The following is a 23,767-nucleotide window of genomic DNA, read 5'->3' as shown; positions in this document are numbered from 1 at the left end:
CAGAAAGCTTAGCTTTAGAAAAAGAGTAATTAAGAGACAGCTAATTATTTTTCTTTTAAATATGAAAAGATATCTTTTCTATGTGTAAAGACTTGTATTTAAATTTTTCAAGTCATCTAGGAAAAAAGGACAGTGGTTTCACTTTTCAGTTTTCAAAATTATGTTCATCTCAGAGCTAGAATTTCTAGAAGTTTCATTTTTTAAATTTATTTTTTTATTGAAAGATAATTGCTTTACAAAATTTTGTTGTTTTCTGTCAAACCTCAACATGAATCAGCCATAGTTATACATATTCCCCTCCCTTTTGAACCTCCCTCCCATCTCCCTCCCCATCCCACCCCTCTAGGTTGATACAGAGCCCCTGTTTGAGTTTCCTGAGCCATGCAGCAAATTCCCATTGGCTATCTATTTTACATATTGTAACGTAAGTTTTTATGTTACTCTTCCCATACATCTCACCTTCTCCCCTCTCCCCATGTTCATAAGTCTATCCTCTATGTCTGTTTCTCCATTGCTGCCCTGTAAATAAATTCTTCAGTACCATTTTTCTAGATTCCATATATATGTGTTAGAATACAATATTTATCCTTCTCTTTCTGACTCACTTCACTCTGTATAATAGGTTCTAGGTTCATCCACCTCATCAGAACTGACTCAAATGTGTTCCTTTTATGGCTGAGTAATATTCCATTGTGTATATGTACAACTTCTTTATCCAGTCATCTGTCGATGGACATCTAGGTTTCTTCCATGTTCTCGCTATTGTAAATAGTGCTGCAATGAACAACAGGATACATGTGTCTTTTTCAGTTTTGGTTTCCTCAGGGTATATGCCTAGGAGTGGGATTCCTGGGTCATATGGTGGTTTTATTCCTAGTTATTTTAAGGAATCTCCATACCGTCTTCCATAATGGCTGTATCAATTTGTATTCCCACCAACAGTGCAAGAGCGTTCCCTTTACTCCACACCTTCTCCAGCATTTACTGTTTGTAGACTTTTTGATGATGGCCATTCTGACCAGTGTGAGGTGATATCTCATTGTAGTTTTGATTTTCATTTCTCTAATAACGAGCAATGTTGAGCATCTTTTCATGTGTTTGTTAGCCATCTGTATGTCTTCTTTGGAGAAATGTCTGTTTAGGTCTTTTCCCCATGTTTTGATTGGGTTGTTTGTTCTTCTGCCATTGAGTTGTATGAGCTGCTTGTATATTTATGAAATTAATCCTTTCTCTGTTGTTTCATTTGCTATTATTTTCTCCCATTCTGAGGATTGTCTTTTCACCTTGCTTATAGTTTCCTTTGCTGTGCAAAACTTTTAAGTTTAATCAGGTCCCACTTGTTTAATTTTGTTTTTATTTCTGTTACTCTAAGAGGTGGGTCATAGAGGATCTTGCTTTGATTTATGTCATCAAATGTTCTGTGTATGTTTTCCTCTAAGAGTTTTATAGTTTCTGGTCTTACATTTAGGTCTTTAATCCATTTTGAGTTTATCTTTGTGTATGGTGTTAGGAAAAGTTTTAATTTCATTCTTTTACATGTAGCTGTCCAGTTTTTCCAGCACCGTTTATTGAAGAGGCTGTCTTTGCCCCTTTGTATATTCTTGCCTCCTTTGTCAAAAATAAGGTACTCATAGGTGCATGGGTTTATTTCTGGGCTTTCTATCTTGTTCCATTGGTCTATATTTCTGTTTTTGTGCCAGTACCATACTGTCTTGATGACTGTAGCTTTGTAGTATAATCTGAAGTAAGGAAGGTTGATTCCTCCAGCTCCATTCTTCTTTCTCAAGACTGCTTTGGCTATTTGGGGTCTTTTGTGTTTCCATATGAATTGTGAAATTTTTTTGTTCTAGTTCTGTGAAAATGCCATTGGTAATTTGATAGGGATTGCACTGAATCTGTAGATTGCATTTGGTAGTATAGTCATTTTCACAATATTGATTCTTCCTACCCAGGAACATGGAATATCTCTCCACCTATTTATGTTGTCTTTTATTTTTTTCATTAGCATCTTATAATTTTCTGTGTACAGTTCTTTTGTCTCCTTAGCTAAGTTTATTCCTAGATATCCAATTCTTTTTGCTGCAATGGTGAATGGGATTGATCCCTTAATTTCTCTTTCTGATTTTTCATTGTTAGTATATAGAAATACAAGTGATTTCTGTGTATTGATTTTGTATCTTGCAACTTTGCTAAATTCACTGATTAGCTCCAGTAATTTTCTGATACTATCTTTAGGGTTTTCTATGTACAGTATCATGTCATCTGCAAACAGTGAGAGCTTTACTTCTTTTCTGATCTGGATTCCTTTTATTTCTTTTTCTTCTCTGATTGCTGTAGCTAGGACCTCCAGAACTATGCTGAATAATAGTGGTCAAAGTGGATACCCTTGTCTTGTTCCTGATCTTAGGGGGCGTGCTTTCAGTTTTTCACCATTGAGAATAATATTTGCTGTAGGCTTATGGTCTTTACTATGTTGAGGTAGGTTCCTTCTATGCCCATTTTTTGAAGAGTTTTAATCATAAATGGGTGCTGAATTTTGACAAAGGCTTTTACTGCATCTATTGAGATGATCATATGATTTTTATTTTTCAATTTGTTAATATGGTGTATCACATTGATTGATTTGCGTCTATTGAAGAATCTTTGCATTCCTGGAATAAACCCAACTAGATCTTGGTGTATGAGCTTTTTGGTGTGTTGCTGAATTCTGTTTGCTAAAATTTTGTTGAGGATTTTTACATCTATGTTCATCAGTGATATTGGCCTGTAGTTTTCTTTTTTTGTATTGTCTTTGTCTGGTTTTGGTATCAGGGTGATGGTGGCCTCATGGAATGAGTTTGGAAGTGTTCCTTCCTCTGCAATTTTTTGAAAGAGTTTTAGAAGGTTAACCATTAGCTCTTCTCTAAATGTTTGACAGAATTCTCTTGTGAAGCCATCTGGTCCCGGGCTTTTGTTTTTTGGGAGATTTTTTATCACAGCTTCAATTTCAGTGCTTGTAATTGGGTTGTTCATAATTTCTATTTCTTCCTGGTTTAGTCTTGGAAGCTTGAACTTTGCTAAGAATCTGTCCATTTCTTCCAGGTTATCCATTTTATTGCCATATAGTTGTTCATAATAGTCTCTTGTAATCCTTTGTATTTCTGCATTGTCTTTTGTAACCTCTCCTTTTTCATTTCTAATTTTGTCGATTTGATTCTTCTCTCTTTTTTTCTTGATGAGTCTGGCTAAAGTTTTGTCAATTTTGTTTATCTTCTCAAAGAACCAGCTTTTAGTTTTATTAATCTTTACTATTGTTTCTTTCATTTATTTTTTTATGTATTTCTGCTCAGATCTTTATGATTTCTTTCCTTCTGCTATTTTTTGTTGTTGTTGCTGTTCTTCTTTTCCAGTTGCTTTAGGTGTAAAGTTAGGTTGTCTACTCGGTGTTTTTCTTGTTCTTGAGGTAGGATTGTATTGCTATAAACGTCTGTCTTAGAACTGCTTTTGCTGCATCCCATAGGTTTTGAGTTGTTGTGTTTTCATTGTCATTTGTTTCTAGAAATTTTTTGATTTCCCTTTTGATTTCTTCAGTAACCTGTTGGTTATTTAGAAACGTGTTGTTTAATCTCCATGTCTTTGTGTTTCTTACAGTTTTTTTTCTTGTAATTGATATCTAGTCTCATAGTGTTGTGGTTGGAGAAGATGCTTGATATGATTTCAATTTTCTTAAATTTACTGAGGTTTGATTTATGACCCAAGATGTGGTCTATCCTGGAGAATGTTCCATGTGCACTTGAGAAGAAGGTATATTCTTCTGCATTTGGATGGAATGTCCTGAAGATATCAATGAGATCCATGTCATCTAATGTATCATTTAAGACTTGTATTTCTTTATTAATTTTCTGTTTTGATGATCTGTCCATTGGTGTGAGTGGGGTATTATTATTACTATTACTACTATTATTACTATTACTACTATTATTGTGTTACTGTCAATTTCTCCTTTTATGTCTGTTAGTGTTTGTTTTATGTATTGAGGTGCTCCTATGTTGGATGCATAGATATTTACAATTGTTATGTCTTCCTCTTGGATTGATCCCTTGATCATTATGTAGTATCCTTCCTTATCTCTTGTAATATTCTTTATTTTAAGGTCTATTTTGTCTGATATGAGGATTGCTACTCCAGCTTTCTTTTGCTTCCCATTTGCATGAAATATATTTTTCCATCCTCTCATTTTCAGTCGATATGTGTCTTTAAGTCTGAAGTGGGTTTCTTATAGATAGCATCTATATGGGTCTTGTTTTTGTATCCATTCAACCAGTCTGTGTCTTTTGGTTGGAGCATTTAATCCATTTACATTTAAAGTAATTATTGATATATATGTTCCTATTGCCATTTTCTTAATTGTTTGGGGTTGATTTTGTTGATCTTTTTTCTTCTCTTGTATTTCTTGACTATATAAGTCCCTTTAACATTTGTTGTAAAGCTGGTCTGGTGGTACTGAATTCTCTTAACTTTTGCTGGTCTGAAAAGCTTCTTATTTCTCCATAAATTTTGCATGACATCCTTGCCAGGTACAGTAATCTTGGTTGTAGATTTTTCCCTTTCAGTACTTTAGATATATCCTGCCATTCCCTCTGGCCCACAGTTTCTGCTGAAAGATCAGCTGTTAAGTGCATGGGGTTTCCCCTGTATGTTACTTGTTGCTTCTCCTTTGCTGCTTTTAATATTCTTTCTTTGTGTTTAGTCTTTGTTAGTTTGATAAGTATGTATCTTGGCGTGTTTCTCCTTGGGTTTATCCTGTATGGGACTCTTTGTACCTCTTGGACTTGATTGACTATTTCCTTTTCCATGTTGGGGAAATTTTTAACTATAATCTCTTCAAAAATTTTCTCATACCCTTTCTTTTTCTCTTCTTCTGGGACCCCTATAACTCAAATGTTGGTGCATTTGATATCATCCCAGAGGTCTCTGAGACTATCCTCAGTTCTTTTTATTCTTTTTACTTTATTCTGCTCTTCAGAAGTTACTTCTACCATTTTATCTTCCAGCTCATTTATTTGTTCTTCTGCTTCAGATATTCTGCTATTGATTCCTTTCACAGTATTTTTAATTTCAGTAATTGTGTTGTTTGTCTCTGTATGTTTATTCTTTAATTCCTCTGGGTCTTTGTTAATTGATTCTTGCATTTTCTCCATTTTGTTCTCAAGGTTTGTGATCATCTTTACTATCATTATTCTGAATTCTTTTTCAGGTAGTTTGCTTATTTCCTCTTCATTTATTTGGACTTGTGTTTCTAGTTTGTTCCTTCATTTTTGTAGTATTTCTCTGCCTTTTCATTATTTTCTTAAACTTACTGTGTTTGAGGTCTCGTTTTCCCAGCTTCAAGGTTGAATTCTTTCTTCCTTTTGGTTTCTGCCCTCCTAAGGTTGGTTCTGTAGTTTGTGTAATCTTCGTATAGGGTGAGATTTGTGCTGAGTTTTTGTTTGTTTTTCCTCTGATGGGCAAGGCTGAGTGAGGTGGTAATCCTGTCTGCTGATGATTGGGTTTGTATTTTTGTTTGTTTGTTGTTTAGATGAGGTGTCCTGCACAGGGTGCTACTGGTAGTTGGGTGAAGCTGGGTCTTGTATTCAAGTGGTTTCCTTTGCGTGAGTTCTCACCATTTGATATTCCCTAGGGTTAGTTCTCTGGTAGTCTAGGGTCTTGGAATCAGTGCTCCCACTCCAAAGGCTCAGGGCTTGTTCTCATGGCATGAGAGGCTCATCTTCCTAGAAGTCTCATTTTGATAAGTTTATTCCACCGCCAACCCCCACCACCTTTGAATAGTGGCCATTGACAACCTTTGGGAATAGCATTTTATCTCTTTTTCCTAGTTAACAATCTAGACATTATGTATTCAGTAAGAAAAAATAGCGTTTAAAACAGGTAATTATCTGAAACAAATATCTATCTCTTGTTTGTTAAGGTGTTAGGCACAAGAAGTACTCACATTTCTTGCAGGACGTTTTATCCTGCCCAGAATGTCTGTAAGACATTTGGTTTCCGCCCAAAAGTCCTTGATACATGGTCTGTCCAAAAACCATTTGGCATGGACAGATACACTCATGGACAGTTTGGATAGGACCAGATTTCAAGGACCTCTGGGCCAAATGTCTGCTAACCCTCACATCTAGCTCATGGTTGAAATGACTTCACGATGTGGCCAGTCCTCCTGAAACTTTCAGAGCTGTCTGGATGTGTGAGCCTTTTTTTTTCAACCTGTATGAGTCATCCACAACCATGATTTTTGTGTAAGGTATGTAACTACATTGAGGGTGATGCATAACCACTCTCTTACATTTCCTGAGAACAGAAAAAGAGGAAAGTGATTAAGCTGCAATCAGATAAACTTATTGATACTATGAGGGAAACAATTTTTTTTTTCTTACTAAAGAATGGGAAAGTCTAAGGATCTCTTCAAGAAAATTAGAGATACCAAGGGAACATTTCATACAGAGATGGGATCAATAAAGGACAGCAATGGTATGGACCTAATAGAAGCAGAAGATATTAAGAAGAGGTGGCAAGAATACACAGCAGCACTGTACAAAAAATATCTTTATGACCCAGATAATCACGATGGTGTGATCCAGACATTCTGGAATGTTAAGTCAAGTGGGCCTTAGGAAGCATCACTACAAACAAAGCTAGTGGAGGTGATGGAATTCCAGTTGAGCTATTTCAAATCCTAAAAGATGATGCTGTGAAAGTGCTGCACTCAATATGCCAACAAATTTGGAAAACTCAGCAGTGGCCACAGGACTGGAAAATGTCAGTTTTCATTTCAATTCCAAAGAAAGGCAATGCCAAAGAATGCTCAAACTACTGCACAATTGCACTTATCTGACATACTAGTAAAGCAATGCTCAAAATTCTCCAAGCCAGGCTTCAACAGTATGTGAACCATGAACTTCCAGATGTTCAAGCTGGATTTTAAAAAAGCAGAGGAAGCAGAGGTCAAATTGCCAACATCCACTGGATCATTGAAAAGGCAAGAGAGTTCCAGAAAAATATCTACTTCTGCTTTATGGACTATGCCAAAGCCTTTGATTGTGTGGACCACAACAAACTGTGGAAAGTTTTTAAAGAGATGGGAATACCAGACCACTTGACCTGCCTCTTGAGAAATCAGTATGCAGGTCAAGAAGCAACAGTTAGAACTGGACATAGAACAACAGACTGGTTCCAAATAGGGAAAGGGGTACATCAAGGCTGTATATTGTCACCCTGCTTATTTTACTTACATGCAGAGTACATCACAAGGAACGCTGGGCTGGATGAAGCACAAGCTGGAATCAGGACTGCCGGAAGAAAATATCAATAACCTCAGATATGCAGATGACACCACCCTTATGGCAGAAAAAGAAGAACTACTAAAGAGCCTCTTGATGAAAGTGAAAGAGGAGAGTGAAGAAATTGACTTAAAACTCAATATTCAGAAAACTAAGATCATGGCATCTGGTCCCATCACTTCATGGCAAATAGATGGAAAAAGTGACAGGCTTTATTTTTCTGGGCTCCAAAATCACCGCAGATGGTAACTGCAGCCATGAAATTAAAAGACGCTTACTTCTTGGAAGAAAAGTATGACCAACCTGGACAGCATATTAAAAAGCAGAGACATTACTTTGCCAACAAAGTTCCATCTCATCAAGGCTATGGTTTTTCCAGTAGTCATGTATGGATGTGAGAGTTGGACTATAAAGAAAGCTGAGCACCGAATTGATGCTTTTGAACTGTGGTGTTGGAGAAAACTCTTGAGAGTCCCTTGGACTGCAAGGAGATCCAACCAGTCCATCCTAAAGGAAATCAGTCCTAAATATTCATTGGAAGGACTGATGTTGAAGCTGAAACTCCAAAACTTTTGCCACCTGATGCGAAGAACTGACTCATTTGAAAAGCCCCTGATGCTGAGAAAGATTGAGGGCAGGAGGAGAAGGGGACGACAGAGGGTGAGATGGTTGGATGGCATCACCGACTCAATGGATGTGAGTTTCAGTAAACTCCGGGAGTTGGTGATGGACAGGGAGGTCTGGCGTGCTGCAGTCCATGGGGTCGCAACGAATCAGACACGACCAAGCGACTGAACTGAATGGAAAGTTATGGGATGGCTTCCATGGGTGATGACTCCCTCCACTTCTCTGAAGATGTAGGATACAATTAGATCTCGTTGGTTGAGGAAGACCTTGTGAAAGTGGGGGTAGTGCAGCACAACTGGAGAACAACGGTGTCATTTACACTCCTGTGGGCAGCGTGTGGGAGAGTGGGTTTCCCCAAACCTTTGCCACATTCACACATTCACAGTGAGGATTTGGCCATGGAGGAGGGTGAGGGGCTTGGCACTTGGAGCAGATGAAATCCGCGGACCCAATCGGCACCACAGACCCCTTTCCTCTGCACTGCACCTCATCTGTCTTTCGATGCTTGTTTCTCGTTAAGATTTCTCAAAAAGCTTCTGGGCCCTGAGCATATTTTATACATCCTGTCATTCCTTGGGGCTTCACACATCTGAGGACACATTTGATTGTCACAAAGAAGAAATGAAATTTACATGTTTTAAATCATTATTTTATAAAACTGACATGCCTTGTATGAATGATCACACCACACCCAAAGAACAGCAGTGGAAACAGAGCAGATGTTACTTCTCTCATCAAAAAAAAAGGTTGTAAGCGTTCCTTCAGAATTTTTTTTAACCCCAGATTTAAGTCATGTTTAACATCTTCACCTCTAAATAGCATTTTCTTATTCATTCCCAAATTTTGAGTGGTTTTATTGTTTATATGTCTTCTGCCAGAGATGGATTCTTTAACTATTAATTCATATAATATGCATGTTTATGAACAAATGCTTCGGCTATTGTATATATTCCATCTAAACAGCAGAGTATAATTTAATGCCAGTATCTTGAACTCTATTGGAGACCAGAGTTTCTTAAGTTAGGCATGTGACGTGGACCATAACAGAGCTGGAAGTCTTGCTCCTGTTTAAACCTCCTCACGTGCTTACTATTAGCTTTCCCTAACCACGTGCCCATCGGATGAACAAGTTCCTAAAAAAAAAAAGTGAAAAATTCCAACACAATTTGTGTTGTGAAAACACCAACAGTAAAAGACCACAGGATAGGGAATTCCCTGGCACTCCAGTGGTTAGGACTCCATCTCCATGCTTCCACTGTGGAGGGTGGAAGGTTGGATCCTTGGTTGAGGAACTAAGATCCTACATGACCCTCACTGTGGCCAAATAAATAGATGAAATGTTAACCTCTTGAGAAAAATAAAAAAAGGCCACAGGATAAAAATATACTCAGCGTCTTTAAGCTCTGAGTATTGGGAAATGGAGATTTTTACTATAGGAGTCTTTGCGCACAGTTCTAGTCTTTAACTACAAACTATCCTTGATATAGTTGGATAAATAAATGCTATCAAATTCTCTAAGTGTTGATTACTCCCCAACACTTTATTTTTACTTCATTCTTGACATGAAAATTCTAGAAACAAAGATCCTTAATTTCGTTTTGTTTTTCCTATCCTCTAACATATTTAGTGTAATTTAAAACTCAATGTTTCTCAATGAAACTCAAAATGAAAATAAAATTACCCCCACATCCCAATTAATTCAAAAGGAACCATTTAATTAGAGTTGATTGCTGAATTGGGAACTAGGTCTTATTTGTAACACATCACAGTGCAATATTTGTCTTTTAAAGTATTATTTATGTATTCAAAGCCAACTTAAATCATATGATGAATGCTTATACTTACTTGGATGTCTGAGCCTTAAAATCGTAAACAGCTTTTGCAGGCAGTTTCTGAAAAGGAAGGAAATGGTTGATGCTAGCTTAAAATTTTGCATTTCCTATTAAAAAAGCAGTTTCATATGAATTAAAGAGAAATGAAACTTGAAGGATTGATTAAACATACACAATGTAAATCATATATGCAATTTATAAGCAAATCAATTGGTTCTTTTTAGATAGTTAAACTATAACAGATGACCTATTCACCATAATTGTTGAATATCACATTTCATCTTAGGGACTAAGGTAAATGTATGCCATGAACGGGGAATAAAATGCCTGCAGAGGATTTGGTCCTAGGTATAATTTTGGCTATTCCTGGGATAACTGTGGAAGGTCAATTGTTCTGTGTCTTATGTATTGACACAGCTTCTGAACCATAATTAAAGGACTGGAAAAAGTCACAAAGGAAGTCATTACTCCTTTTACTAAACACTTGTTAACACAGTAGCAAAGAACTAGCCTAGTTATCATGGAGAGGCTAGTTAGTGGCCAAAAGCATGGACTTGGTCATTTTGTATTCCCTGGGGAGTTCAGGAATTCTTCAACACCCAGTAAACCAGCTGCTCATCTTTGAGTCCTGACCCGACTCGACATGAGCCCACACTTGAGCTTTGGGGCTCACAGATCTGCCTGGGGCACCTGTAGCTACTCACTTGAGCTCTTCCTCTCTGATGCCAATCATCCTCTCACCTCTCTTTCCCTGTGACTCTGGTGGACTTCGGGCATCCTGGATCATTCCTGGCTTTGGATCCTGGATCCGCAGGTGCTGGACTATGTTAGACACTGGTAGAGAACTTTCTGGAGTGGCTGACAGTCCAGGACCAGCCTTCTGTTTCTAGCAAACCTTCATGGCTCCAAGATAGTACAAGCCAGACCGTCAGCCCTGGCTCAGGACCACGGACAAGAGCCAGCAGGTTGGGGGTTCCCAGGAAAAGCAGTTTTTTTCAGGGATCCTCCCCAACAAAAGCAGGGCAGCAAAAATTATTTCCATGGAATTTGTATTGATTTGCAGCACAGCTGATAGGACCATCCCCTTCATCACTGGGCCAGAAATCTGGATAGGGAAAGCTTTCTTCCTCCAAGAGGTGGCCCAGCTCAAGAGGGTTTCAGACAAAGCTATTAATTTATAGGTCAGGTCAAGACTCAGAGAGTCACTCTCAAAAATGGACTACAACTGGGGGACATGTGCTGCTCAGGTTAGAATGCAGTAGTTTCAAATCCTTTGCTTGGGCTGCAGGGAAAACTAATTTCTAGTTTCTCCATCAACACTTCTATGTTTTTAATCCAGGCTCTTTACTGGTTTTGGGCATAACTTTTGTTGACAAATGCTTACTCAAGTATATTGTTGAAAAAGATTCAAATGCCACTAAGCAGGCTACCTCTTTTTCTGGAGTTCCTCTTCTTTCCCTGGGGGCGGTTCTTCCTAGATCAGTCAGTGTGGCCGAGTAACTCCTTGGGGACTCATGGTCTGTTGGAAAGGACAGGGCCAGAGTGAGTATCCACATAATCAAAAGCAGATTTGATTAGCCATTTTCCCTGGTGGCAATACCATTTATGGTATAAATGAAAACAAACATAAATCCTAATAAGATAAGCAAATTTGTGCAATAGTTACTAACAGTTGGGTTATATATGTTACATTAATTTGAAATATGAATTATGACTTTTTCCCTATAGATATTCTGCACTCAAATTCTGAATTGCATGAGTTTAAATCTTGTTTCTGCTCCCTACTCATTGTGTGACTTTGGTCAGATTTCTTGTATTCTTTGGGTATTAATTTCCTCATCTGTAAAACAGTGCTTACAATAATATCTATCATCTAGGTTTATGCCATGTTAAGTAGAAAATGTGTATAAAGCACTTTGGAATGTTTGGTGCATAAAAAATTCTGCGAACAATCCAAGTTTCAGCCTGGAAAATTCATTCCAGCTTCTTAAAATTTACACAGTAAACAAATGCACTTAAAGCATTAATGAAAGGGATTGGATAAAAATATCAAAACATCCTGTGTTTTCCAGTAATGTATACCTGAAAAAAAGTCCTCTGTATTTGAATTGCTATTAGTCCTTGTGTTCCACATTAAGGAATCTATGAAAATGAAGTTGAGAGTCACTTTTATCCTAAATAATCTAATTCAAATGTCAGTACAGGACTGTTTTAGCAGAAATAGAAAATAAATTAAATAATGGCGAGGAAGAGAAAATGAATAAATGAATGATGGAAATATGACTTTTACATATACAGCTTAAAGATATACTCACAAAAATTTTATCAGTTGTATCTTTTAAAAGAAGAAAGTTATTAAACAAGTCCTATTAATTCTCTTAATTGCCCATCAATTACTACATTACATATTTTGGTTTTGCTTCCTGAGTGTGCTAATTTTGTATCTTCTATATAGAATGTAAGCAAATTATTTATTGGGTGAGTGACTATAAAGTTAATAGAATCAAGGAAAAGATGTTAAACTACTGATTTTGATTCATTTTACACAACAAAAAAAGAGTTCATGCAAAGTTGTCAGTTTCTTAAGGATACTGATATTCAATTATGATTTCTGTCTTGAAATTCTTATAAACTGGTAAAATAAGTTTAATTTGTCATTTCTATGGAACAGTTATCTCAACCCTAACATCAAGCTGCAAAACTCTTTATCCCTTTTGACTCTGAATGAGTAAATTTTTGTGATCACTTTAAGCCACACATCAAGTCCAAATATCCCATGAACAAATGAGAACTATTCGGTAAGATGTTTGTACAACAAGTATTTGCTTCACAACACATAATGAATCCAGGTGGTCACAGAGCTCAAGAATGATGAGATGTAGGAATGAAACATGAAAGAACTGGAGGGTATGTATGTGAACCACAAGGGAAAAGAAAGAAAAGCTGATCCACCTTGGAGGTTCAGTGCACTGTCATGGTCTTGGTGGTGGTAGTTGTTGTTGGTGTCGTCTTGGAAGGAGGCACTGTGAGGCATTCTTCCACAATCGTTCTGGTACAATGGACAATGAATAGCACCTTCTTGAGGCAGTGGGTGAAAAGGCTGGTGCATGGGGCTCCTTTTTAGGGCTTTGAGTGATGAATTCCTTTCAGGAATATCTGGCAGCAGTTCACTGATAAGACGGTGCAATATACTGTTGTCGGGCAAACTTCCCCTTCTCTTTTCAGCCTTAATTTGGTCACAAATGTCTTTAAGAGCAGAGTCCAGAGCCTCAAACACAGACGTCTTACATTTAGCCTTTTCCATCTGTTTCTTGGGAGTCGAATTTTTTTTCCTCCGGAAAGGCACAGGACTGACTAGAAATGCCAACTTAGAAAGGCCAGGGTCCATTTCTTGTCTTCTGGGCTCATCAATGTTTTCGTGTTTAGCTCTTTCGTGTTTTAACATCGTGGTAAATCGAGTGTAGGAGGCAGGGCATCTGCCTTTGCAGGAGCTGATGAGGTGACGGTGATGGTGGTGGTGATGGTGGTGATGATGGTGGCTGGATCCATAAAAACTTTCAGAAGATGTGAAAGAAAAGTGATCAAAATCACTCTCGCTGCAAAAGGACGATCCTTCAACGTGAATGTAGTCACTGTGGTCAGACACAACTCCGTCCTGGTCACTATCAGAAAACTCCACGTGGGTTCTCGGTTGGTCGTCACTGGTGACTTCAATGTGGATGGGCACCAGGGCTTTAGACTTGTAGCTTCGTGGTACCTGAGAAGGGTGTCTACCTTGATTCTCTTCCTCCAGCAAAGACTCAATGGAAAACCGCCTTTGGGGACATAAACCATTTTGTTGCGGCTCTAGTGTTATAGGAGATAACATTTCATCTCCCAAATTCGGCATGGACTTTGACTTCTGAATCAGCTTTTCAAATTCAGAAATGCGGGTGGGGACCATGTCCCTGGGCACCTCCTCCGTGGAGGACTGGCTCCATCCGTGCAGCAGCCCTTTGTGCTGCTGTTCCTTCTCATACTGCATTATTCTCGACTTGACAGAGCAGATGACCTCAGAGTTCATCAGATCCTTGCGGTTGATGCGGTGCATTTTCTTGTACATCTTTAGGAAGCCCGGGGCGTTGTGGGCTGACCTGTGTCGGAGCCTTGATCTGCCGTTACTGCGGCCCTCCTGGATGTAGGGGGAAGCCCACGTCACGGGGCAGCTCTCCTTGGGGTCCTCCTCGCATAACAGAGAACCCATACTTTCTGACTTGGTTTTCGGGTCAGGCAAGCTGTCGCAGTCATCATTTAAAAGGTCGTCGCAACTACGGGATTTGATTTTGGGGGAGACGGTTTCTTCAGTGCTGCTCCAGACCTCTGCATTTTGCCGGGCCATTTGCCAGCCATTTTTGAAAGTAATGGCTCTCTGCGAGTCATGCGGGACATCTAGATGCTGTCTGTAAGTGTTACAGTAATCTAACTCGTCGGAGGGGTGGCCGTTGAGCCCTGAGAAACTGCAAAGGGATGGACACGTTTGGCTATCGTCCCCACCTTTTAGTCCAAGGCAGCGTGGTGGAAGAGAGACATTGGAGAAGTTAAAAGGCTCGTGAAGAGGACAGCATGTCAGTTAGCATCAGATAGCACAGCAAAGAGAAAGCAGTTAGTGGGGTTCAATGCAGACACCGAATGTCATACGTATAGCTTCAACTTAGAGAAAAAAAGTCTAATTCTAAAGCAATAAGCATAGCTTTGCAGACAATAGTTAACCAAACTGTGTATGAAAAGTAACTGGTATTGCTAAATATACTTATTTCCATTGCATACTTCATCCATCTTTCTGCGAATATGGTATGTTAAAAATCGAATAGTACCTTGTAAGCCAATAGCATGACCTGGTAGTGATTTAAAGGTTTTGTAATTAATACCAAAAATGTTATAGATTTAATCATCTTAATAGGATCAGAATTTGAGTCTTATTTGATTTATAATAATATGGATGTAAAGAGTAACTTATACCCTTATGTTTAATTAATACTCCAATAATGATATCAAATAATTTTTCATGGGCATTATATAGAAAAAGCTATAAGACGGAATATTTCCCAGAATTGCAAAATTAAGTTCAGTTGCTGTAAACTAATGCTGCTAATATTTTTCTAAGAAATAAACCAACTAGCACCTTTTTAAACAAACGAATTTGCCTCTTTGATTTCTCTACCTTCAACCTTTTATTAGGCAGGTTCCCATAAGGATAACTGGATATATTATAAAACTTTGATCAGAGGTAAATGCACTTGCTTTTTTCCAGGAAAGGTCTTTTTAAAAAATCATTTGCAATATAATAATGTAGAGCTAACCCTGATGGAAATAGTACTTATGGAAATAGTCTTTTCTTTTGTGTTGCTAAGTGAATTAATAAATGACAGACCACATTACATCTAACGGGACATTTTCTTCTTAAAAATCAGCCTAGTGAAAGAAAATATCTCTATTGACAGCTCCTGCCTTCCCCAAATTCTTCAAAGGTACATAGACACATTAAGTAGCTATGTAGTATTTGGGAAAGGAAGTTAACACCCCCTAGGATAAAAGCAAAGATCTAAAGTAATCAGAAAGAATCCTTTTAACTTTTTGGAGGGATCCAAGCATAGTGAGTCAATGGCATTTCATGACCTATTGGTTTCTTTAGGATATTTGTTTGTATAAATGAGTAGAACCTGGTAAAGGTGCTTCTGATAATTTGAGGAATGGTATATTGAAAGGGACTTCCTCCCTCTGAATGCTAGAATCTGAGTCTTTCAGTAAGTACAGCTTTACTAGGTCATGGACAAGAGCTAGCACCTCCTGCCTATCCAGAGCCCAATCATCAGAACCAAAAATACTTTCTCACAAACCAGCTAACTCTTAGCTTTAATTTTATGTGGCAGCACTTTCAGTGCCTGCATTGGGTATGTGTAGCTGAATCTCTACTACTTTATGGAAACTTCATTTACAGCTCACTTTCTTCCACATTTCAAATTGCTTCTCTCTTCTGTTTCAACCCCAGAGGGTTGGGAAAGACCTTGGGTCCCCAAATTGTAGGTACCTATGGATGCTGGTTCAATCCTAGGTTTCTGTTTTGGGACTATTCTTGTTACAGCTGCAGTAATATGTAACTATACAGAGACTTGAAGTAGTGACTGCTCCCTTTCAACACAACTCACTAAACTTCCAGAGAGGAGACAGGCCATATAGAAAAATGGCTTGGTGATAAACAAACTTCACAATATGGACTGTTGTGAATTGAACACTATGTTACATACAGAATGTGGATATTCTACTGTATATATGAATACTGACCAAAATATAAACCAAGTGATTAAAGAAACAACTTTCATAGGTTAGACAAACTTTTGCCTAGAATTAAATAATTAAAAAAAAAACCCAATTTATGTTTTAGGCAACAATGCTCTACATTGCTACTACTAATTTCTATTCTATAAATCTGATTAATTTGACTAGTCGTAGTAACATTAGAAAAATTTGACAGTATGCAAATGTTTGTAAATGTAATCTTTTAGTAGCCTGACCATACATTTTTTGACGTTTTAAATTTGTTCCAAAGAACACACGTGATATATTTGGAGAAAAGAAAGCATTAACAGATGAGAGTCAGAGTCCTAAAGGAGGAGCCATTCAGAAGGTTCATCATCCTGACTTAGTCTGTGTATAAGGAAAGCTATTGTTTTGAAACTATATTTTATTAAAATACTAACCCTAACCATCTCTGGGTGGTCATCATTGGACCAGCTCTCCCAAGGTTAAAACTTGAACTAGTAAATTATTTACACGCCATTTATTGCCGCTCACCTTTTGCTCTTGACGGAGAAGAAGGAGAAGAACTAATGAAGGACTTTGTCAGGGTGGTGCTTGATCCTGGGAGGTCTGTTCTGCCTGGGCTAGTGCTCCTGGCACTTGGGTCGCCCAGGCCCCTGGGCTGCCCCACCGCAGGCTCGCTCCTCCTCCTTTTCCTAAAGTCGCTGGCCATGCTCGCAGAACTGGAAGAAGGAGTCAGCTTCAGTTTGGCTGGTGTTGCAGGGATTCAGATGTGAACCAGAAAGACTAGTGGAAGGTGCTGGAGGTAGCCATGAAATGACTCTCACCCTTCATCCCCCAAATTGCATTTTTAGGAATTCATTCCTTAATATAAAAAACTATTTCTTTACAGTCACCTCTTTGAAAATTAATAGGCTCATCTGCAAAGAGTGACAGATTCATTTCTTCCTTTACCATTTGGATATCTTTTCTTTTTGTTTTGTTTGATTGCTGTGGTTAGGACTTCCTAGACTTTATTTTTTGGAGCAGTTTTATGTTTATAGAAAAATTGATTGGAAACTACAGAGAGTTCCCATGTACTCCCTTTCCCTTGCACATGGTTTCTCCTGTTATTATCATCTTTTGTTAATGTGGTACATTTCTTGCAGTTGATGAATCATATCAGTACATTATTATTAAATGTAATTAAAGCCCATAGTTTACATTAGGGTTCATATTTTCTGTTAAACATCCTATGGGTTTGACAAATGTATGATGACATACATCCCTCACTATTGTATCATATAGAGTAGTGTCATTACCATAAAAATCCCCTGGGCTCAACCCCTTCATCCCTGCCTCCCTATGACACCTGGTGGCCACTGATCTTTTTACTGTTTCTAGTTTTACCTTTCCCACAATGTCATGTAGTTGGAATCAACAGTATATAATGTTTTCAGATTAGCTTCTATCATTTAGCAGTGTGCTCTTAAGGTACCTCCATGTCCTTTCATTGCTGGATAGCTCATTTCTTCATATCATTGAATAATATTACATTATATGGATGTACCATTGTTTATCCATTCTCCTATTGAAGGACACCTTGGTCACTTCCACATGTTGGCAATTATGAATAAAGCTACTGTAAAATCCATGTAAAGGTTTTTGTATGAACATAAGTTTATAATCACCATTTAAAGTAAAAATTCTCCTATTAGAGTAATATTTTGTTACTGACAATTCAGTGTTATGATTTGTACCATACATCTTTTCTCTATATAGAGGAGTTGCACCAACATGAATATATCCAGAGGCTGCTGCTGCTGCTGCTAAGTCGCTTCAGTTGTGTCCGACTCTGTGCGACCCCATAGACGGCAGCCCACCAGGCTCCTCCGTCCCTGGGATTCTCCAGGCAAGAACACTGGAGTGGGTTGCCATTTCCTTCTCCAAGGCGTGAAAGTGAAGTCGCTCAGTCGTGTCCGACTCTTAGCGACCCCATGGACTGCAGCCCACCAGGCTCCTCCATCCATGGGATTCTCCAGGCAAGAGTACTGGAGTGGGTTGCCATAGAGGAGGGATGCCAAAATGGAAGAGATGATTGGAAAGAAGGAGGAAATCTGATAAGACCAATTTCTCTTACTTCAAGCTTTCCATAAAGCTTTCCCTAATTATCTTAGCTTTAAAAATCTTACACTGCAATTCCAACATTTAATTAATGAATAACCAATAATCTGATCATCAAATAAACTATTAGAGTCCTTTCACTTAGTTGTATTAAAAGATGTTGATAGTCTGTAAGGGCAGGGGATTTTTTTAATTATTGTTCTGAGTATAGCATCATTTAACACAAACATTAATGAACGAATATATACATCACATAGCATGCTGTCTGTCACATCCTTAGATAAAATTCCACCACCACTAGCGGCAACAGTACAACAGGTCCTATGACCAAAGTATGCTATTTGCTTTACTGACATTATTGCCTTATACAGCATGCATGAACAGTAACCTGTGAGGTATTTCAGTGTTTTACAAATAAATGGAATCTACAGACTATGCATGCATAGAGGTAGAGCCAGACCTTGGAATTTGTCTGCATTCTTCCAAAGAGGATGCCCGTCTTCTATCATTATCCTGTCAGGGTCTGTGTGTCTTTAGGGAAGTTAGATTAGAACTCTAAAATTCAAATATTCTAGGTGCATACATAGTTGCACAAGACGTACAAGGAGGAATTTGGCGAGCTGTTTTCTTAGTGACCTTAATGCTGTTAAATGGCATTCATGAAACCAATGTACAAAGGATCCAGTTTACCAAGTTTTTCATTTATGTTGATAGAAATTTGCAGAAGGGCAAATTATTGTTAAATATTTGTTGCTGATGATATGATATGGCTGGGAGTTTGCATTTTTCAGTATTGTCACTGAGCTGTGTCTGAAGTTCTGGAGTACTTTAAGGTAAGAGTGATATTGAAGGCCTACAAACAGAACTTGCCTTTTAGTCTCTTAGGGCAGTTAGACCTACAAGTAATTTGGGTTCAGTTATCCTTTGTCCTTTGCTGATTGTGTTAACTTGGTATGTTATGAAGCCCAAGTTTCCATTTACCAGAGATAAAATGGAGATAATAGTACTTAATTCATAATTAAGGCTTGAGTATATTTTATGTACTTAGAATGCCTGGTATATGGTAAGTCCTCATTTATCAATTGCAACAGTCTTTCTAGGACTTCCCTGGTGGCTCAGTGGTAAAGAACACGCCTGACAAAGCAGTAGACACAGGAGATATGGGTTTGATCTCTGGGTCGGAAAGATCCCCTGGAGAAGGAAATGGCAACCTGCTCCAGTATTCTTGCCTGGGAAATCCCATGGACAGAGGAGCCTGGTGGGCTATAGTCCATGGGGTCGCAAAGAGTTGGACACGACTCAGTGACTAAACAACAACAACAATAGTATTTTGATTTGTGTGGTCAGAGGATAATGAACAAACATATGCAGAATATAATTTATGAAATTGTTTATAATTTACTATAATTTTTAAAAAATGTATCTTCATCATATCATCTAACAGTATTGAAAATTAGATGTTTATAATCCTTATCTAAGGAGAAGAAAGCTGAGTATGGAGGAGACAGGAAAGGCAGGAGCTTCTCGGCCTATAAAGTGACCTAGAATTATTTCACTTAAACTTTACATATTCTTGAATATGATCATATAAAATGATGCAGAAACAAGTTAAAACAATTTCATGAATTACAGTGTATGGTGCTTAAAATAAAGATGAAGGATAAAAAATTTATCATTACTATTTCACTGAAAAAGAAACCACTGGCATAAAATATTCTGGTTGCATAATGTAAGGAGATTTAAAAATTTTTCATTTGGAGAATAATTGCTCTACAATGCTATGTTGGTTTTTGCTGTACAACAATATGAATCAGCTCCAAGTATACGTATATGTCCTCCCTTTTGAGCCTCCCTCCCACCCCCTCACCGCCTGTGAAGATTCTTACCTAGTGGGTCTTTCCAGGCTTCTGTCTATAGAGGATTGATACAGTGAGGCCTGTTAAGACAGAAGGATAGTTACATGAAATTTTTTACCATGGCAAAATTTTATGTGTTCCTGGACATTAAATTAGGTATCCTAAAAAGAATATTGTCAAAATTGACATTAAAAATACCATTTATTATGGCCATAAAAATGTTTTCCCCAAAAGAAATCATGCAGCCTAATTTCTGCTTTCCTCTTATCTACTTTCTCATCTGATATACAATCATCCTTTGAGGGGAGTTGGTTCCAGGAGCTCCCCAAGGATACCCAAAATCTGAAGATCACAAGTCCCTTATGTACAATGGTGTACTATTTGCATATAACCTACCTACATCTTTTGTATACTTTAAATCATCTCTAGATTACTTATAATACCTAATGCAATGTAAATGCTATAGAAATAGCTGCTGGCATGGCAAATTCAAGTTTTGCTTTTTGGAAATTTCTGGAATTTTTTTTTGGGGGGGTAAATATTTTTGTCCCTAAGTTGGTTGAATCCATGAATGTGGAACCTACAGATATGGAGGGCCAACTGTACAACACTACTTTTCTCTGTGTAACTAAAAATATTCATAAATCAAACATTGCCTAGGGTGAGAAAAAGAAAAATTACCCCTTCATGTAGAAACAGACTATAAATAGAAATTTCTCACATAAAGAAATGGTTTGATGTTTAAAGAAGTATTTGTAGCCATCATTCAATCCTTATAAAGCATAAACCTTTATAAATTTTTGTCATATTGCCAGGTGTAATTTTTATGTAGACATAAAATTTAAGCAGAACTTCTTTCATCTGTCAACATAAACATGACTTTTTAAATAAAAAACCACAGAATTTGGTTTGAAATTAAACTACCTGGTCCTTGAATCAGGTACAGATTTGTACTTTGAAATTATTTACATTAAGGGTTAAGTTAAAATAGAAGACTTAATGAATCAAATTATAAACGTTTCTTAAAAAGTGGACTTTTAATCTTTTAGTCAGGAAATCAGCTTTCAGTTGTCCATGATTATAGGAACAAAGACAAATAGATACTATAAATTTGATAAATAATTCCAAATGCTTATTTGTACACACCATTTTCATATTCCTTCATTCTGAACAATACAATGAAATAGATATTAACAATTTTTTGTTAGACATGGATTTGAGAGGAAAGTAGTTGTGGTATGATGTATGATGTCTAGGATGTCTAGGAAAATGCATACCAAGTATGTGTATATATATACTGACAAGCCCCATTACACACAACTCTAAAATATCTTCTATTAACTATTATTTTCATTTAATTCTCTCTTACTGAATGAGAATGGAATTGCCCCAAAACAAACAAAGCATCCCTATGCAAGAGAATACTACGCCTTCTTTTTAGACAGAGAAAAAGCATACTAGAATACTTTTAGTTCCTATAAAATATTTAGATTCTGAGGTTCTCAACAAATAAAAAGATAGAAAAAAAATTGGTCTGCTAATCGGGTAAGTTTAATGACTGTTTTAACTTGCTACTCTAAATTGGACACTGGAAGGCTGGAAAGATAAATACAAATAAGAAGGATGGAAAACAAGTAAATAAATAAAACCAGATACTTATAGTCTGATTTATAAATATTAGTTCTTCATGTTTGCAGAAGAGGAGCGCCAAAGAGCCTCAGAACATCTGTGTGGTTCACAGCTTTCATGGGACACCCAACCACAGTGCCCAGTTGGCCAAAAAGTGTCCATTTGTGGACACTCTTAGAATACCCTTAAAGTGATCAGAAATTTTGAATCACTAGCTTGAGATGAGCCTAAACACTATTGTAATATGAAATAAAACATAGTGTAAGAAGTCAAGACTCCAAGCTGTTAAATTGCGTTTTAGACTTATGCTGAGAAGCTAAAATTATTCCTCCATGTGCTGATTTCATAGGTAAAATAAACTGAAACCAGTACTGTGATGTATGCTCAAAGGGAACAGTTCAGTATTAAATTATAAGGAAGCAATAAGAAGTTTAGATAGATGACTAAGAAAAAACTTCGTATATGATTGGTACTCATTCTGAAATGGAAATTGTCTTCAGAAAGGAGGTACCTGTTTTACCTATTATAAGCTACTGAGTATTTACATGTTACCATTATTGTAATACACCCAAATGAAGGTCATTTAGTAAAGTACAGACATTGAGTCTAAGTGATCATGGGGTTAAACTTTGCTTAAAAATCCTTACTTGTACCTTATTAATGTCAGTTTCTCACTGATACTTATGGACTAAAAATGTGTTATTCATGGCATATACTAGGCACTGAATGTAGCTAGGTTGATGTCCAATCAATTACAAATTTTACCAGAAATGTTTTACATGGGGTTATTAGAGACAGAATTCAGTACCTTATCAGAGTATTTTTTAATACTGAAAAACTGTGATGTGAAGTTAATAATATAGTTAATATGCTATCAGAACAAATAACACTCTCTTCTCAGTCCCAAGGAGAAGATGAAAAATCAGTTTAAATATCCAAGTGCGTCTATATGTGATATTTTTCATCACTACCATTAACATTACAGAATGCATAGAATTTTCCACTATTGTTACACCAAGTATTACTGTGTACAATTAATTATAGAAATATATTTTAAAGAAATCTATAGTTATTAAGGAATAGTATAACTTGCATAATTGTATAAACAAAACAAATAATTTGTATCTAAAAGGTTTTAGTTCTTAGTATATCTCTTGGAAGTGCTAAGAAGTATGGTATAAAGGAAGGTTAGGAGATGTTTTATATCTTTACTTTGCCATTATATTATCATCTGGTTTTGGATGTATTTCTTAAAATAGTTGGACTCTACCTTTCTTGACTGAAAAATGAGTGAGTTAGACATGGCGATCTCTGAATTCCATCTCAGTTCTCAATGAACTGTTTTAATAATATCCTGGAAATATTTGGCCAGGATATCTAGGAGAAATATCTGACCTTATCGAATTCTGAAGTAAATCCTCCTTTGATTGTTCATATGTTGAAATGATACTCTTTATTCAGACTCTATATTACTTTTCATTTAATATATAAATATTTATACACTTCTCTGTTTTAACATACACTCTGATGCATACTGCAGGGAAGGTCATTTGGAATTGCAGATTGTGCTAGATAGTTGGGTATTTTCTTCTGCAGCGGTGCCTTCAATTCTAGTTATCGCCATCGTGTGCCACTAGTACATCCGGCAGCACAGGTATCCTACTAGTTTTATTTTCTAGTTGTATAGATTTAACTGAATTAAGACTTTTCGATGAAAATACTTACTGTTTTTTTCATTTATTTAGGATCACAGAGAAACTACTATGAAAAACTACTGCAAAAGCCAGTTTATTCACTTTGCTCTCATCCTAGCTGCATCTATGAATTCCCATGGGAGGTTTTTTGTTTCTTATTAGCTAATGTTTAGACAACCATCACTTTTGCTTATGTCTACTAATGAGTCCTAAATCTGCTTTCCAAAATAATTTCATTCTTCTTTGCAGAGAAAAAGCTTTTGGCTCTGTATAATTTCTGCCTTCTTGATACTCTCTTTGACTAATTCAAATAATGCTTGACATTGCCAGGCATAATATTTTTTATGTATCAGATTGTCGTGAACATCATATACAGAGATGGAAAATACATTTCATCTCATATGCCAGTGATAATC

The 23,767-nt window shown here is 37.1% G+C and overlaps 1 protein-coding gene and 1 long non-coding RNA gene across 10 annotated transcripts in view; one reads left to right on the top strand and one right to left on the bottom strand.

The window, feature by feature from the left end:
• SORBS2 (sorbin and SH3 domain containing 2) overlaps positions 1–23,767 on the bottom strand; it is a 205,671-nt gene that overhangs the window by 28,940 nt on the left and 152,964 nt on the right. For 5 of the 9 annotated variants that reach the window (XM_081521701.1, XM_081521704.1, XM_081521702.1 and 2 more), the window contains 4 exons: positions 20,059–20,108; positions 16,604–16,791; positions 11,203–11,291; positions 9,786–9,832 (listed from right to left, as the gene is read on the bottom strand). In XM_081521701.1, the coding sequence (XP_081377827.1) occupies positions 9,786–9,832; positions 11,203–11,291; positions 16,604–16,791; positions 20,059–20,108 (374 nt within the window). Of the gene's footprint in view, positions 1–9,785; positions 9,833–11,202; positions 11,292–12,724; positions 14,306–16,603; positions 16,792–20,058; positions 20,109–23,767 lie in introns of all 9 variants that reach the window. The other 4 variants (XM_081521697.1, XM_081521698.1, XM_081521699.1 and 1 more) reach the window with 1 other exon arrangement.
• The window catches only part of LOC145518111 (uncharacterized), a 194,789-nt gene that overhangs the window by 55,662 nt on the left and 115,360 nt on the right, over positions 1–23,767 (top strand). The gene's annotated exons all lie outside the window — the stretch shown is intronic.

Source organism: Giraffa tippelskirchi, chromosome 8 (assembly GCF_054371585.1).
Source record: "Giraffa tippelskirchi isolate mGirTip1 chromosome 8, T2T-mGirTip1v1.2.pri, whole genome shotgun sequence".
Classification (NCBI taxonomy): domain Eukaryota; kingdom Metazoa; phylum Chordata; class Mammalia; order Artiodactyla; family Giraffidae; genus Giraffa; species Giraffa tippelskirchi.
This window is presented reverse-complemented; position numbering and strand designations above follow the sequence as displayed.